Source organism: Notechis scutatus, chromosome Z, assembly GCF_049901735.1.
Source record: "Notechis scutatus isolate UNSWTSFEM ecotype Mainland chromosome Z, rNotScu1.2, whole genome shotgun sequence".
NCBI classification, from domain to species: Eukaryota; Metazoa; Chordata; class Lepidosauria; order Squamata; family Elapidae; genus Notechis; species Notechis scutatus.
The window spans coordinates 31,073,377-31,091,733 of record NC_142025.1 but is presented as its reverse complement, the minus strand read 5'-3'; the positions used below and the strand labels follow the sequence as shown (position 1 = coordinate 31,091,733).

The 18,357-nt window shown below is 37.4% G+C and overlaps 1 protein-coding gene across 3 annotated transcripts; it reads left to right on the top strand.

Annotated features, from left to right (window-relative positions):
- Positions 1-6,469: 6,469 nt before the first annotated feature.
- PRR15 (proline rich 15) lies at positions 6,470-10,417 on the top strand. Of its 3 annotated transcripts, none has more exons than XM_087945545.1 (3): positions 6,470-6,764; positions 7,437-7,494; positions 9,483-10,417. In XM_087945545.1, exon 3 carries the CDS (start codon positions 9,544-9,546, stop codon positions 9,904-9,906), a length of 363 nt encoding a protein of 120 aa, XP_087801671.1. In that variant the 5' UTR covers positions 6,470-6,764; positions 7,437-7,494; positions 9,483-9,543; the 3' UTR covers positions 9,907-10,417. The 3 variants fall into 3 exon arrangements, with proteins under 3 accessions (XP_087801671.1, XP_087801673.1, XP_026529322.2); XM_087945547.1 differs by lacking the exon at positions 6,470-6,764 and adding an exon at positions 6,778-7,152; XM_026673537.2 differs by lacking the exon at positions 6,470-6,764 and having other exon boundaries at positions 6,778-7,494.
- Positions 10,418-18,357: the final 7,940 nt, after the last annotated feature.

The window sequence follows — 18,357 nt, the reverse complement described above, 5'->3', positions numbered from 1 at the left end:
CCAATTTGTCCCTGTGTAGAAAGGTTGTAGATTTCTTTTGTTAATTTATTAAAAGTAAAGAAACTTTCTATATTTGTTGAGATCACTGAAGCAAAAAAAGTACTATTGAACTGAATCTCAAATCTTATTCTAGCTCAATTTCTACTATAATTAACTCTCTCAGCCCAGCAACTTGTAAAAGTTAATGTGTAGCAAATGTATTTTACTACATATTTTTGAAACTTTGAACATAATTACATACAAATAGATCATGTCTACATACATACATTTCTATGTAGAACTATATGTAGAAACGGTACAATTAATGCAATGAGATTCTTGTTCACATATTATTATTTCAAGATATGAATTGATATCTTGAGTCATTGTAGTACTACAGAAGATAATGGCAAGATTGCCATAAATGGTTATCATTCAGAATTTTGAACCAGAAGGCAATAAATACCAAAATGTCTTTCTTTGTCCAAGAGATTAGTATCAGGATGTTCGTTACTGTTACTTCTTTATGGATATACATTTTTCCTTGTATGACATAATTATATATGTCTGACTGAAATAAAACATCTATTTATAAATATATTTTTACTTACATTAGCTTTAGGGATGTCTTTTTAGGAAGCAAAAATATAATTCAATGCGGTGCATTGATTATTTTCCATATATTTTTCTTAAGCATTATTGCTATACTATATTGAATACATTTACCACTGTTGCAATATTATTTTGACATATCTCTTTAATTGCAAATGGTTTTTAAAATATTTGACTTCAAATGCATCTGAACATTTCCTGTAGAGGTGTGGCAAACAGAGTGATTTTTGTTTTAATTTTACCTCCCAAAAGAGGTGTGTTATATAAACATTTAAAATATTATTGGCAATACCATCAACTAGCATACTTAACATTTATTTCTTGAAATGCAGTATGGTTATGTTTAAAATAAGTAATACCAGATTCTTGCAGTAAAAAGTTCACACTGTTAGATTTTTCTTATTTTTAAATGCCAAATGAGTTCAATATTTATAAAAGTAAACCTGTTTAAATTAAACCTTTTCTCTTCATTGTATTTTGGCAAATGTGTTAATAATAGAGAGAGTGAATGAAAGATAAATGGTACATTTTCAAATTTCATGAAAGTTTTATTCTGTCTTCCTAGAAACGGATCTGTCTATATAATAAATGCAATTCATTCTAATATTATACAGATCTCTCATCATGAGATTTTTGTACACATATTTCAAACACAGGTAGACAATATAGTGTAAATCAGAATTTTCTCTACGAAAAGTTAAACTGTACTCTTGATTTGTATGGATTACAAATTTTGAAAGCCAATTATGCTGTTTTCTGAATTATTTCAGGGAGCATAGGTTTCTATACAAATAAGTATGTAATTTTGATAATGAAAGAAGATTCAAGACAAAATGGGACAGGAAAACAATGTATATTAATTATCCTTTACCTAAATCAACAAGGGCTAGATAGATAGAAACAGGCTGCAGGCCAGATGATAGTGCAGTATAAAATCATACTGATATAATAGTTCTAGAAATTATCTTAAATTACACAAATTTAAATGTTGTAGGCTATATACTAAATACTGTTATAAAATGATATGGAAATGGTTTTATTTTGTGAAGTGAAATATGCTTTGTAATTTATGATAGTGTAAATGGAAAAAAATAAACCTGTTAAGTCCATTTGTTATTTTCACTGTAAAACAAAAACATACTTTCTCCATGTCTTTGAGATTTCATAGCTTATATGCAAGAGTTAATCAGTATGATACTCACTCACAACTTTATCATCTTACACTTGGATATTACTATAATGCACTCTCCTTGGGATTGCTTTTGAATATTATTCAGAAGCAGAATTTACCACAAAATACAATAACTGTTGGAAGATGAAGGCTGCTGCATCTCAGTACATTGATGCTGCAAGAAGGATACAACTTCAAGTACTACTTTTAATCAATAAAGCTCTTATGCTCGGTTCTTATTATAGGAGCATCTTTTCCTGTGGGTTGAAACAGTAAGGTGACAAGGTATGTGAAACTAGGAAGCTCTGGTTGTGAAGTCAGACTTATTGTTGGCTGTTTCAGCCACATGGAACAGCTTGATTCCCTGGATGAGATGGGCCACTTTTTTTCTACCCAGAAGATAGCTAAGACACCGGAGTGGCATGGTGGCCTAGTGGTAAGGATGCTCACCTCCTATATGGAATGTTGAGAGTTCAGTCCTAAGTAGTGACAAATGTTTTTCTCTTAGGGCACAAAGAGAAAATATTTGCTGCAAACTCCACATAAGCATTAGGAAAGGCATCCGGCCAGTAAGTTTAGACACTTCTATTCCATTGTGTTTGGGATGCAAGTGATGCATTCCCAATATACAGTACTGGTTGTTGATCCTGTGACTGGCTTTTAATTTTGTGACTTTATTGATGATTTATTTTTATTGACCATTCTGGAAATTGTTATTGAGGGCTGCTCAGATCTGTCAGGGGGCAACATACTCGGTTTTAGTAAATAAATATAAGTACATAGCACAAATTACTGGGACTTTTGTCAAATATTCTGACAGAGTGATGCAACCATCTCCAATATTTAACCACTTTCAAGTTTTTCCCTACAGATAGTACTCAACTTACAACAGTTCATTTAGTGACTGTTCAAAGTTGCAATGGTATTGAAAAAAGTGAGTTATAACCATTTTCAACTTTCAACTGTTGTAGCATCCCCATGGTCACATGATCAAAATTCACATGTCTGTCAACTGGCTCATATTTATCAAGGTTGCACTATCCCGGGGTCATGTGAAAAATGCATTTTCTTACTATTTTCCTTACATATGTCTCTAGGTAGACTTACTAATGTGCCAAAGACAAAACACAATGTATGTGTGTGATAGATGTTTCATATTGTACTGTTATAAGTAAAATGATTTTGTTTTTTTGTGATTTATGTACATTATAATATATATTGTAATAATACATTATGCACATTCTGAACACTTCAAACTAATTACTCCAAGACTAAATATCTACCATATTTTTGTCTATGGCAAACTCACACCAGAATTCTTTCAACATATTTATTTGGCAATATCATTCTTTCCATGGTTGTAAAATTTAAAGTTTTCAAAGTTTGCATCCATTCACTGAAAAATTACAAAAATATACAATTTATATAATTTATTTAAAAATACAAAAAAATAACTTGTGATGGGTGACACTGCTTTCATTATTTTGACAAAAGCAGCAAACTCTTGGGGCACTGCTGCAGACAGACTTCAAGATTGACAGTCCAGGTGTGAACTGAAAATTTGTGCAAATTCCAATAAATGTACATTCTCCTCTTCTGCTAACAAGATCTCACATCAAAAGTGTTACAATGTGAAAATGCTCAATAATGATCAACAGACTCAATTGTGACTTGATTTTTTTTCCATTTGAAATCTTATATTACCACACATTGAACACAACAACTATATAACTTGAAATTAAAAGTGTAATTATTTAAAAATTATCAGGGTTATAAATAAACCTAGGTTCCTAAAATAAAGCAAGAAAACAAAATGAAATAAAATGATACATTCTTTGCTACTCAAATGTTTTCTACAACTTCTTGCTATATTGGAAATATCATTTTTAACATTACAGTTCTCAATTTACAACCGCAATCATGCTAAAAATTTCTATTGCTAAGCAAAACAGTTGTTAATTTTTGCCCCACTTTACAACCTTTCTTACCACAGATGTTAAGTGAATCATTGAAGTTGTTAAGTTATTAACACACTTGTTAATTGAATCTGGCTTCCCCATTGACTTTGCTTGTGAGAAGGTCACAAAAGGCCATTCCCTGACCCTGGGAAATTGCAAATGTCATAAATATGAAACAGTTGCCAAATATCCTTATTTTGATCAACAAGATGATACTCAACAGTTGTATGTGTGAAAAACAGTCATAAGTAATTTTTTTCAGTGCCCTTGTAACTTTGAACTAAATAAATGATTGCAAGCCACAAACTACCTGTATTAGAGTAGGTAAGTTTTGCTGACTACTTCAATTTGCTGTGGAGACTGATCCGGTTACTATTTATTATATACCTATTGTTTAAAGGAATCAATGATTCCTGATACTGAATCAACAAAATGGAGCTTGGACGAAATCATTTTTCACCTGCTTGGAACATGTAGCTGTCAGAGAGTAACAGCAAAGAACCTAATATCAATTTTAGTTTGTCAGTCTTTCTTAACCTGATCTTCAGGTGTGTTCAACTATAAGTCTTATCAAAGAAACAATTGCACATTCACTTCCATAATGACCTTATGGTAGTAATGACACCAAGGAAGTGATAGTTCTGCACATCGTTCAGGGCATCATTTCCATGATTATAATGGAACCAGTTTCAAATGCTGCTTCAGAGTTATCAGCTGTTTCTGCATTCCTTGATGTAACATATTTTTACTCCGTAAATGGCCACACAGAAGGTAAGATAGGAAATAGTAATATGAAGAAGAGGGATGTCTATGGAGATTCTTAGTTATCCTGGTCATGGTGGCCCCAAAGGTGGTTTGTTTGTTTGTTTTAAAAAGGCAATCTGGACTTTCTTGGTTTCTTTTTTCTCTGAAAATGTTTCGCTTCTCACCCAAGAACTGCTTCATTTCTGAAAAAGGAGGAGGATGTTTTGGAAGTACTGCAGGTGATAAAGTCATTGACATGACCAAGTTCTACTAAAATCAATTCAGGGCATAAGCAAACACAAGCAGAGGCAGAGAAAAGAAAAGATGCACTAAGCATAATTTATCTTGTATTATTCTAGAATGTTAATGTTGGTATTTAAGTAGGATTAAATATGTCCTTACAAATGGCATATAACCATGAAACTAGATTGCCCCCAAAACTGCCAGCACCTGTGCTTTTTTCCCCTCTCTTTCTCTCGTTCTTTTCAAGGCCTCTCCTCAGTGTCAGCTAGGAAACTATAAAAGCTTGCTGCAAAACAGCTGGGGAAGTATTGGAGTAGCAGTAACACAGAGCAGGCTGCAGAAGAGAGGGAGAGAGTTAAAGTAAGTAATGTGCTGTGTGTGTTTTTGTTAGCTCTTTTGCATCTTAAGCCTACCAAATTGGTTATAATTTAAAACAGCAGCTCATATTTTTTTAAAATTAAAATTTTTAAGTTGTTTTTAATGCATTTAGAGTTGGTTAAGAAGAGACAGATCTTTAGTATTAAGACAAACCTGAAAAGGTTGTAGTCTTATAAAAGAGCATACAAGAACTGAGGATAACTTGTAGTTTGTGGATTTTGGTGGTGGGCAAAAGATGAATTAAAAAGTTATATTTTTTATAAGACATACTGATCAGTCTGAAATGGAAATATGCCAATGGATAAACACAAATAAGCTGAATTGTTTATTACTACCTTAACTATTGATCCTGCATGCACAGAAAACTTAAATGAAGCTATTATTCACAGTTTAGACATTTATATTCTATGACTGTCTTTCTACTTTGGGTCAAAATACCCTCAACTGTACTTCTGAGATCAAAAATTGGTATCCATGTGCTATCATTCTACATCCAGGAGGCATCAAGCTAGGTGTGTGCTGCCAGCAAGGTATTCTGGGGGTTGAAGTATCTTCAAACTGCTAAGGTTGAGAAATATGGTCTAGGAGATCATTGCAGCGGGACATTGGTTATCCCAAGAAACTTCACCAACTCTGCCATTCCAGGTCTACAAACATGTTAAAGTATTAATGTGAACATGGTAAACAAACAAAATCCTAGAACTGCAAGGGCCTCCTGTTTCCTCTCTTAAAGTCTCTGCTTGAACATATGTTTAAGGTTCAATTATCCTCCCTTCCAGAAAGCAGAATAAAAACTATATCTCCACCCTTACCCCAAACAGATATGAATAACATTCAAATATTAAAATAAGCTAAAGAAATATCATAGCTATCTATGTGATGAGTTCCTTCTCTTCAATTTTTGGTGCTTGCTTCAGCAATTATTCCCATAGGTTTTCAAGTGTATTTTGTTACCAATATTTGTTATGCCTGTCTTTTAGTGAGTCCCAATAAGACTTCTCTTCCATTTACAAGGGAGAGGAAAATTGAAAACCAATTTGCCAACTGCAACCACCAACATCCAATTAAATCAACAAAGATCAATTTTTTGCCCTGTTCTCTGTTACAGCTATCTCTGCCTGTTATTTGAAATGTTAGAGCTTGCTGAGTTTTTATTTACTGTCGACTAACGCTTGTCAAATTGCTTTTCTTTAGGAACCAATCACTTTTTTGAAGAAGAAAAGGGCGGGTTCCACTCGAGGGCTCACCTACACCTGCCTCCTAGTTGTTTTCGCAAGAAGTACCCAGCACAGTTTCCATCGCTTAAGAAAGTGAGTCGGGCGGGTTAGATTGTACAACGTTGCATTTAAAAATAATGAACAAAAGTATTTTCATGACGATGCATTCTTTTCCTTTTCCAGCTACCTTCCGTGGACTCTAGAGACTGTTTGGGGTAAGTTAGCTTTTTCAACGACGCGACCCTACACTGTTCACCTGGGAAAGTTGATCGCTCCCATTTGGAACGGGCGGGCGCTTCAAGACGGCTGACTCTGAGACAGCCTGTTGCTGAGGTAGCGAGGTTCTCAGGAAAGGCAGGTAACTACAATCCCTCCGCGGGACGCGGAGATGATGGTTTGAGGATTTATTCCCATTCACTTGGTGGTCGGCAAGAGCGAGCGTGTGAGTTCCAGGGGGAACAGGTGAGAGCACAGGTTTGCCTTCCGTTCTTGCCCGTAGGTAGCTCCTACAGGTGTTGCCCGGGAGAAGCGCCCATCTTACACCCTCGCTTCCCAGAAAAAAAGGGAAAGGGGGGGTCTGTCGAGCGGCGCCCACCTATCTCGCAGCGCCGAGTGTGTGTCTGTCCTAATACCCTCCCCCCTGCCTTCCACCAGCGCCTTGGACTAAAGTCGCGAGAGGTGGAGGGTGCTATTGGTGCTCAGTGAAAGGAAGAGTCTCTTTGCGGCTTGGTTGCGCTGCATGAGCTGGAACAGAGGTGGCTTTCAGCTCCGCGCTCTTGAATAGCCCTGCCAGGAGAAGAGGATTTCCGTCTGGTGTTTTCAAGAATCCCTGTGGATTTGCGCCTCACCGGTGGGTTCTTTAATCCTATATGCGTCTCTTCGTAAAACAATTCCCTGAATTTGAGAGAAAATCTCCTTAAATATCTTTGGATTTACTTCTGGACAAAGATGCATGGAGCTGCACTTCAAATATCATGGGAGTTAAAGCAATCTCCATGAAACACGTACACCAGCTTCCCCCACTATCTTTTCAATTGTTCTGAAACATGCCTGTCCTCTTTGACTTTTACCATTCCTCAACATACAATAACTGCATAGCAAGCAGAACATTTTTCTTTCTTTTTCATACCGCAGAACTTTTTTCTTCCCGGACTGTCCTGAAGGATCCAGCAGAAAAGTATAGGGAACAGTGGTGAGTATGGTCTGATTTGAGACTGTAGCACTGAATGAAAACACTACAGGATTTATTTTAAAGCTGATAAATTTTGAAGCTAGAGTTTTGGGTCACTAAGTGTTGAAAATACCTTTTACTATAAAGTGCAATCTTTTGCTATATCCTCTGTAGTATCTGCCTTAAGGGCTAATTCCAATAAAGAATGCAACAAGGGCCCTCTAGCTATGACTAGCAAGGAACATAATTTACTAATGGAAACATTGCTTTTGCCTCAACATCTCACTGCCAGAAGGAGACTTTAGGAATCTTCATTGCTTAAGATATATAAAATGATTCTCAGTTAAGAGTTTCTTGTTTACTTATTGCTGGAAGGAAGATGCCTCATTATGCTTCTTCAGTATGTTGTAACCTACTTGATAATCCTAAAGTCTATAAAATGTTGGCTCTGCTACTGTCAATTTATTGGTTAACTAACAGGACATTTTTCTGAAATGAAGCGGAACACACTTCAAATTACTTGCAGGTAACTTGTGGTTACTTGCAAGTAAAAAAGCAATTATTCCCTTCATTTGGGGGGCGGCAATGGCTTTAGATGTTGTGTATATCCATTGACAATGATAAAGTAAAACTATTCCAAGGGAAAGATTCTTTGATTGGAAGGCTTTGTAAAGTATACATTTGTGTTCTTTTTCAAGCTCTTTTTTCTCATTCAAACCTAAGTGACATTTCTAGTGAGCTCTTACTACATTTGTGAGCCTTGTATAAAAATTTAGTTTCTTCTACAGGACTATTTCACCTTTTCTTTTACATTCAATTTTTGTATATGTCTATTAACAAGTAGTGTGAAAAAAGTGAGGCAGTTTACAACCCTTTCCCTATTTAAACTGGAAGAATATTGTTAGTCTTCAAATCTCATTGTCGGTACTGCTCATCATGGGCAACATAAAACACAAAATTGCCAAACCTGAAAACTTACCATTTTAGCCACATTTTGTCAATCTCTACAAATTGACAGCAATGAACTTTGCTACAAGTCTGCCACTACGTCTGAGCTTATCAGGAGGCACTGTGCATTGTAAACCCCCTGTACTGGAAATACTCTGTGCTTAAATCTTCCAACTAAAGAAGCTTTGGATGAATAGTGCTAAGCAACTAAATTCTTGGTTGCTGAGCCCAATCTTGGAAAGGTTTAACTATGGCTAATGATTTCATGAGTATAAAAGGAAGCTATGTCATATGGAAAGGTTTTAACTTTCCAAAGCACCTTGGCTGAATGCAAGTGTACATAGTTTCTCTGCTCTTGTGTTTAGGCATGGACACAAACCTTCTTGAACAAAACTGATACTGAAAAAGTCTGCACCATACTTGAGAAAAATCAAGTCCTTGAAAGTAAGATGTTAATAAGCTGCTTCATAAGCCTCTGTTCTGTAGATGGGATAGACATATCCTCCTTCCTTTACTTCCTTTACTTTATTGGGGACATTTTATAAGAGCCTCCCATAAATACTTCATTATTTGCATGTCCTGTGCCAATCATTTTCTGGATTAAAAACTTAGTGCAGCAACTTATTTTTCATGAGCGTCATTTGAATGCCTTCCTTAGGACTGAGCAAAAGTAAATATTATTAGCCATACTGAAGATATCTCTGTTGTTAGATGAACCTGTGGTTACTGCACATTTGAAAAAATGAAAAGTCAGGATTGCATTGCTGATGTATAGATTAATTCTTCAAGCCCTATTGCATAATTGGAGAGTAGGAATACATCCCAATGTGGCTTTTCTGGAGTAAAATAACAAACCTATTGGTAGATATAGGTACGAAGGTAGCAAATCGTGCCCCCCGCAGTCAGAGTTGGAGCGCTTATAGGGCTCTATGGTAGCAGCATTCAAATTGCAACGCATCCTGAAAACCACCATCCTCCGTTCCTTGAACCGAAGGCAGTGATGGCTCCAACCCTGGCAAGTTAGCTGAAACGTTTCCTCTTTTTATTTTTTTATCCCCTAGGAAGTTCGGACTGCCTTCTGGCCCCCGAAGAAAGACCCGGGGCGCTTTCTGCATTCAGAATATGGCAGAGAGCAGTAGTGCCGCCACAGCCCCTTCGGGCGGGCCCGGGGCCAAAAGCTCCTCGAGCACCTGGTGGAAATCTCTGTCCAGTAGAAAGAAAAGCAAAGAAATCCCGCCGCTGGATCCCACTGAGCTCCTCTTCGCCCCTCCCAACTCTTCAGACTCTTGGGAGAACCAATCGCCTATTGGCAACCGTCGCAATCTCAAGATTTCCCACTCGGGCCGCTTCAAGGAAAAAAGGAAGCCTCGCACAAGCCTGCTCGCCGAAAGTCCGCAAAAGCTGTTTGAAGGTGCGGGTGGAGGCGGCGCTGCCCCGGCTAGCCCCGCGCCTGCGCATCCCAGCGAAGAGACTCGGGGCGAGTGACGGGCTCTCTCTCCTACCCCGCCCTGCTTGACTGCCATTTGCCGACGTGGGGTGGAGGGGGGAAAAGAGCAGGAGGAGGGGCTGTCTTTACCGGGGACTGCTGCTTGTTTCGTTCCTCGTCCTTCCTCCAGCAGGAATTGGTTTTGCTCTGAGAACAAGGAGCTTTGACGCTGCTTGAGGCATTTATTCCCAAATTAGTTTCGAAAATCTCCCCTGTTGCTGGTGGAATGGAGCTTCTCCATTTTAATTGAAGACATGCCTTTCATCTCAGGGGCAACAAAACGATGTAAAACGAGACCAGCGAATGACGCAATGAAGGGTAAAGGCACTGGTTACATCCCCATGAAATTAATGCGTGCAAGGACAATATTCCCTATGAAGTTGTCACTATGAATTATTTACTGTCTTGCAGGAAGCGTTCTAGTTTCAGTTGCATCCATGTATGAATATTACTTTCATTTAAAAAAAAAAAAACCTGTACCTCTTAATTTAATATTTCAAATTAAAGTTTTATTTTGGTGCCAAATATAGGCATACTTTTGGTTTCTGTTTGGTCCTCTGTTTAGCTTTTTTCACTTTGTCGGGCTTATCATTGCCATCATTTTGTGAATTGCAAGTCGTCCCCCCATCCCTTTCACATACAATATTATTAATATAGAATCTTATCAGTCTGATTTTAATCTAGGAATCCAGCTTAAAACATCTCTGCCAATAATAAGTCTTTGAACACTGCTTGAACACAGGAAAGACAAAACCCACTATCTAGAAAATTGCAATTTTTTTTAGAGAATCCCAGATAGAATTGTATCCAAAATAAGAAATACCAGCATAACTGTAAAGTTAAAGCCAATCAGTGAAGTTACTGTAAAGTTAAAGCCCATCCTGCAAATGACTAAAAATATTCAAATTTTTGTACAAATCATTTCTGATTGCAATTGCAGTACATCTGGAGTCCAATGGATAAGTTAACATTATGATTATTTGATAATACATAAATCACAAATGATTAGAGGCAATCTTGGCAACATTGACTATAATATCTCTAAAAACAGTTTGAAGGCTTACTATGAGAAAAATTTCATACTACATGCATCAGTTTTGAAATGCTTTGCAACAAAAGGAAAGGACCTTATGTGGTTCCAGACAGAAGTTTTTATACAATAGTCTGCGACATAGAACCACAATTGACCCCAACATTTCTGTTCAGGGACACATTTCTTAAGTGAGTTTTACAACCTTTCTTGTCTCTGCTGTTAAGTGAATCACTACAGGTGATCAGTTGGTAACCCAGTTAAGTGAATCTGGCTTCCCCATTGACTTTGCTGTCAGAAGGTCACAAAATGGGATCGCATGATCTTGAGACACTGCAACCATCATAAATCTGAACCAGTTGCCAAGATCTGAACTTTGATCACATGACCATGGTGCAAAGATCCTCACTGTGAAAAATATGTTAGTTTTTTCAGTACAGCTGTAACTTTGAACTTTGTAAATGAACTGTTGGAAAACAAGGACAACGGCACTGAAAAAAGTGAGTTATCTTTTTTCACACTCATTTTTTTTCCAGTTTTTTTCACACTCGTTGCAGCATCCCCATGGTCACATGATCAAATTTCAGACACTTGGTAACTGACTCATATTTATGACAGCTGCAGTGTCCCAGGGCCATGCGATCACCTTTTGCGACCTTCTCATAAGCAAACCTCAACAGAGAAGCCAAATTCATTTTACAACTGTGTTATTAATTTAACAACTGTAGCAAGAAAGGTTGGAATATGGGTCAAAATTCCTTACAAATTATCTCACTTAGCAACAGAGCTTTGGGTTCAATTGTGGTCATAAGTCAACCATGTGGATACTGCAAAGGTCATAAGTATGAAAAACAGTCATAAGTCACATTTTTCAATACCATTGTAATTTCAAACTACATGAACTGTTGTAACTTGAGGATCACCTGTATTATGCTAAACAATAATATAATTGTTCAGTTTGAACTTAATGGAATAAATGAACACAGCTTTAGTATTTTATAAAACCATGGTTCATGGCTTAGTTTGATGGTTAAAAAAATTAAGGCTTGCCATAATATGTACCCATTGCCTTCCATGTGTAGTCTTCCACCATTGACCTAATATTTGAGGGGGTGGAGGGGGGGTGCTTATTTTTTCTTATTTCCAAAAAAGATCCTTAATATTATTATATCCTGTAAAACCAGCATTCGTGTATATTTAAAATCTAAACTGCTGTTTTAGTGAGGCCTTCAATCATAGTTATTCCAGAGCAGTTTTGCAATTAACTTTTTAAAATAGAAATTTTATAACAATTCTTTCATTGCAGCAAAAAAAAGAAAAGGCATCTAAATTTCCTTTATGTTGCAGACCCTTTATTACCCAGTAGAGTTTTAATAGTGTACCTTTTAAAAGGGAAAGAAATGTTCAGTCTTATCTTATTTTAAGGACAAACTTTCTGGTAGCACCTGCAGTTTCTTAACAATTATATTCCTGTTGGTAGAAATAATAGTAACTGAAACTGGAAGTGAGTAGAGAGGGAGAGAGTAGATTATATCTGAAAGCATTAAACCTGGTTCCAAGATTTATTCACTTCAAGAAAGAAAAAAAAGTGGAAGCATAATTTTACTTTGCTGGTAGTAATCATAAGCAGTTGCTTATAGGAGCATGATACTTATAGTTCCTATTAAGTGTATCACATAATGCATTGTAATAGTAGAGTACAATTGTCAAGTTACTAATTGCTATTCTAGAGACACTGAACTAGAAGGTTTCAGGCTAAATGGGCCAGCCTAAGTGCGTCTGTTTAATTCAATGTAAATTATCTTACATCTCTAAATTCTTAAGTTACTCAGGCAGTTTTTTTTTTAATTTCGCCTGATGTATCATAAATTTCAATATCTGATTTAGAAATGTAGTATTACTGCATTGATAATACACACTGAAAATCTTAGAGCATATACTAAAGCCGTAATATTTTCTTTCAGTATATAAAAACTTGTTTTAATGACCATCAAACATCTTTGGATTGGATTTCTAAACAATGCCTTGAATAGATAATGCACAATTCTAACTCCGATAGCAAAAGTATTTCATAATCTAGGACCGCAGTTTCCAACCTTTCTGAACTGACAGCATCAGTGGACTGGCAGCTTTGTGGACTGGCAGCATCAGTGAGGAGGGGAGGAGGGAATGGTATCACATGCGCACCCTAATTACACAAGTGCAAGTGGAGCTTTGCACGTTTGCCGATGCTTGGGCAGCCCGGTTTTCAATGGGCCACAGACTGGTAGCGGTTTGCGGACCTGGGGTTGAGGATTCAGTAGTGTGGGATCAGAATTACTGCAAAAGCACAAGATTTAAAATTTATTTTTAGTAATATACAGTTTTATATTAGCATTTGCTCTTTTATTTATGGAAGGTATAATATTAAGCAAGATTTTTTTTTTTCAGTTATGTACAAAGTGATTCATGGTTAAAATTGCCAAATAGCTATAATATGCATCAAAAGAAGCCGTATAGGGATCTGTGGTACTCTCTGAGCTAGCTTCTTTTTTTGCAGACATTTCATTACCCTAACTATGTAACATCATCAGCGTTACCTAGTTAGGGTAATAAAACATCTGCAAGAAAACAAGCAAACACAGAGAGCACCACAGGTGACTCATTTCACCCCTGAGCTACAAATATTCTTTATTAGAAGGAGTATAGCGTAATATTAAAATGAGTGTGTCAACAGATTGCAGTACCCAGTCAACATGTCTCTCTTGAGATTAAATAGAATCAGTGCAAGAGATCTGCAGTGAAAGACTCCCAGATCTCAGTGAGTCTAGGGCAGGGGTGTCAAACTGGATTTCTTTGAGGGCCAGGTGAGCATTGTAGTTCTCCATGGGATGGTTGGGGGGGGGAGCCTCCTTCAGCACCCTGCTGGCCAAAACGGGACATGGAGGGTGTGCAAAGCCCCCCATGCCCCATTTTCAGCCTGGACAGCCTTCTGTAGCACCCTCATGGCCAAAATGGGTTGTGGTGCCCTCATGTAGCCCCCCCCCATACCCCATTTTTTGCCTGGACTGCTTCCTGCAGCACCCTGCCAGCCAAAACAGGGCACAGGGAGGCATATGAGGCCCCCTGCACCAATTTTGGTCAGCAGTGTGCTGCAGGAGGCCGTCCCAGCCAAAAACAGGATGGGGTGTCCTTGCATGGTTCCCCCATATCCTATTTTGTCTGCCAGAGGCACTGCAGGCCGGTCCTTTGCTATTTCCAGGCCGGCCCCATGGAAACCTGCTTTAAGCACCCTGCAGGACAGATCCAGCCCATGGATCTTGAGCTTGACACCCCTGGTCCAGGGGCGGGGTAGTACAGTCCAGTTCTATAGAACCAGTAGCTCTGAAGAGCAGAAGACACCAAACTGGTTCGGCGTCTGCTGCTCTGTTTGACCTAACCCACCCGCCCAGGCTCATGGCTGTACTTTATTCCCTGCTTTTTCAACCTCAGCTGCTTTGCACGGCACAGCTGAAGTTGAAAAAGCAGGAAATAAGAGGATTTTCAAACGTGCGCACCCTCACGCAGCACTTGTCAGCTTTCCGGGCAGCACAGCTGAGGTTTTAGGAAATGGTCTACATGCGCACCCAAAACACACTCTCACCAGGGGTGGGCTTCTACTGCCGGAGAACCATCAAATCATGCTACTGGCTGGTCCCACCCACGCCTGCCTACTCACTCCTTATCTGGCATACCCACCATCAAACTTGCCTGCTAAGTTGCTATTTTTCCCTCCCCCCCCCGACCATCAGCTGTTCTGCTGTGCCAAGAGATTTAGATTAGTTAGAAAGCAGAAAATCATTGCATTTCTTGCTTTCTGGATAATCTAAAAGCAGATCTGAGCCTGAAACTTCTATTATTCAGTGCAGACTCAGGTAGCTGATTGCAGATAGATAAGACATCTCTAAGTGAATTTGTGATTCTGTGAGCAACTCAATCTGCCTGCCTGCTCTGCCTGATTTTGGGTAAAAGTTGCTTTTTTAAAATAAAAAATTAAATATTTGCATACATGGCATGTTGTGAGTTAATTTTATGAGTTTGCAAGCAAATTTTATGTGACAGACTCACATAAAATGATTGCAGAAAGATAGAACTCTGAATGAATCTGTGATTCTGTGAGCAACTCAATCTGCCTGCCTGCTCTGCCTGATTTTGGGTAAAAGTTGCTCTTTTTATGAAAAATTCATATTTACATAAATATTTATAATATTTACATACAAGCCATGCCCAGACAGTCACATGACTACCAAACCACACCCACAAATTAGGCCACACAAACAGAACTGGTTGTTAAGAAATTTGAATCCCCAGAGGGCAGAGCTGGCATCGTGGCAGTTGGATGGCCGATCTTGATCCTCCAAGATCACCGTCGATATCTCAGCTGCTGGTCAGTCCCCACGGACCTAAACTGTCCCATAGAGACGGTGATTGACAAGGGCACGTCCTGTTGATCCCAGGGACATCGCAAAGTCCCTGGTTGATCCAGGGAAAGCCCTTTTTGCCAGCGGCGGAGAGGCAACCTTCCAAGCGGCTGAAGCTGGGACAGCTCCGGAACGGAAGAGATTGGGAGAAAGTGTGCCAGTTTGGTGAGATGAACTTTTACTTATTGTTTCTTGGAGAGAACATCCTGAAAAAATTAAAGTGAACTAAAAGTGAAGAGGAAAGAGTTTAAGCAGCATGATTGTAAAGTGAAAGTTTTTTTTCCTTTTTTCCCTTTTTATTGGAATTTTGAACTTGGCAAAGCTGGTACTTTTTAATCTTTTTATTTCTGTTTTTATTACTTTCTCCTTTTTTAACAATCTTTTTGAAAATTCTTTTTTGATTAAGACTCTTCTGCTTGATTTAAGATTTATTTTTCTCCCTTTAAAAAAAGTGGGGGGAAAGATTTTACTTTTTTTCCTCTTAGTTCCTGGCTGTAGATTGAGGAGGGGAAAGTGAAAGTGAAGGAAAGTAAGTAGCACTGCAGCCCAGAGGCTTGGATACATTGTTTCTTTTTTCTTTCACTAATTTGTGTTACAATCAAGGACTCTGAGCTGTGTTTTGGAAAAGATAGAGATGAGCATGGCAGTTTGTTTATTCACATGCTCATTTCTGAACAGATAGCTGGAGTCTGGAGTTGAAGTTGAAAGAAAGAAGATTGAAGTGAACTTGAAAAATTCTGAGCTGATTTATCAAAGAGCCTTGGATATTTCGGGGCAGAGGCTTGTTTTATATTAGAATTGCTTTTTACCTTTTGCCTCCCTTTCTACACCCCCCCCCCCACTAGTTGGTCTTCTTTTTCCTCTTTAATTGGATTTTGACTTTTTAAACCAGGAACCAGAATGTAAATCTTTTATTTTTGTTTTCTTTTTGTTTATTAAGAGGAACATATAGAATATTTCTCTTTCTCTTTTTTCCCTTTTTTATTGTTGATTTTTTACTTTTTACATTTACCATTGTAACTAATTGGATTAAGTTATACAAGTGCCTGAAGACTTTCTTTTTCCTTTTTTCCTTTGGAGTGGCAACTGTTTGCCTTCATCTTTTTTCCCCCCTTTTTTTCTTTTTTCCTCTTTCCCTCCTTTTTTTTCTTTTTTCCTCTTTCCCCCCTTTTTTTCTCTCTCTCTTTCTTTACAGATAAGCATTATGACTAGAAAGACAACAGCTCCAACTTCTTTGATACCAACCCCCTCACCATCTGGAGGACAACGATCTATACAGGCGATATTATAACAGGAAAAAGAGAAAGAGAAGGAAGTGACATTACAGATGATTATGCAAGGAATCCAGAAGATTGAGCAAAAAATAAAAAAGACAGATGAGAAAGTGGAAAATATTCAACAGATGATGTTGAAATATGAAGACAGAGAAATGTGGAAAGGAAGCAATATACTTTTTATTCAAACAGGCACACATCCTGGTCTAGAATAGATATGATATGGATGTCAGCAGAATTATTGACTAATGTACGACAGATTGAAATAGAAACAAGCACTTGGGCAGATCATAATCCAGTGTCAGTTATTTGGAAAGGATACAAGAGGAGATCTAGATGGACTTTAAATAATATGATATTAAAAGAAAAAGACTTTAAACAGAAAATAGAGAAAGAACTTGTTTTCTTCTTCAAAGAAAATAGAAAAGAGGATACATCTTTACAGAATCTCTGGGACACGATGAAGGCCTACACAAGAGGCTTGATAATAGATTATACTAGGAGAAGAAACATAAAACAGAAAAAGACATTTAAGACATTAGAGGATGACTATAAAAGATTGGAAAAAGACTTACAGAAGTCCCCACAAAAAAGATATTAAAAATAAGATGGATATAATTAAGCATAAAATGGGACTAATGGAAAAAGAAGAATTAGCACAAAACATTAAAAATGCCAAACAGAATTACTTTGAAGATGCAAACAAACCAGGCAGATGGCTAGCTTATAAACTGAGAAAGGAAAGAGAAGCAAGAAGGATTAGTCAATTAATAAATAAAGAAGGACAGGTTTCCTATGGAAATGAGGAGAAGAAAAAAATTATACAAGACTACTATGGAAAACTGTACTTTCAAGAGAATATTCAAGAAGAAAAAATTACGTAATATCTACAGAAAGTGAACCTACCTCAGATACCTAAAAACATTGAAACAATGTTAGGAGGAAGTATAACAATGATGGAATTAACAGAAGCCTTAAAAAAAACAGAATGCTGGGAAAGCACCAGGTCCAGATGGTTTGTCAGCGGAAATTTACAAGACCTTTCAGGAAATATTGAATCTTTATCTTTTAGTAGTTATGAATGAAGTTATGTTGAAGAAAAGAATACCAAAAACATGGTCAGAAGCATACATTACACTTATACCGAAGGAAGGTACAGACCTGCAGCAAGTTAAAAATTATAGACCTATATCTCTATTGAACTCAGACTATAAAATATTTGCTTCAATTTTGGTAGAAAGACTAAAAAGATACTTAAATAATTTTATTCATACTGATCAAAATGGATTTCTGCCAAAGAGACAAATCAAAGACAATGTGAGAATTATTCTGGATACTCTGGAATATTATGAAGCACACCCTGAGAAGCAAATGGCCTTGATGTTTCTAGGTGTACAAAAAGCCTTTGACAATATGAGTTGGTGATTTATTTTACTGCAATTGATACAAATGGGCTTTGGTAAAAAATTTATCCAAGCCATTGAAAAAGTATACCATGAACAAACTGCAAAAGTGATGGTGAATGGAGAATTAACAGAATCTATAGATATAAGAAAAGGGAAAAGGCAAGGCTGTCCATTGTTGCCTCTGCTGTTTGTGTTAACATTGGAAGTGTTGAACAGAAATATTAGAGAAGAAAGAGAAATAAAAGGAATGAGAATTAAAAAAGGAATATAAATTGCAAGTTTTTGCAGACGACCTGGTATT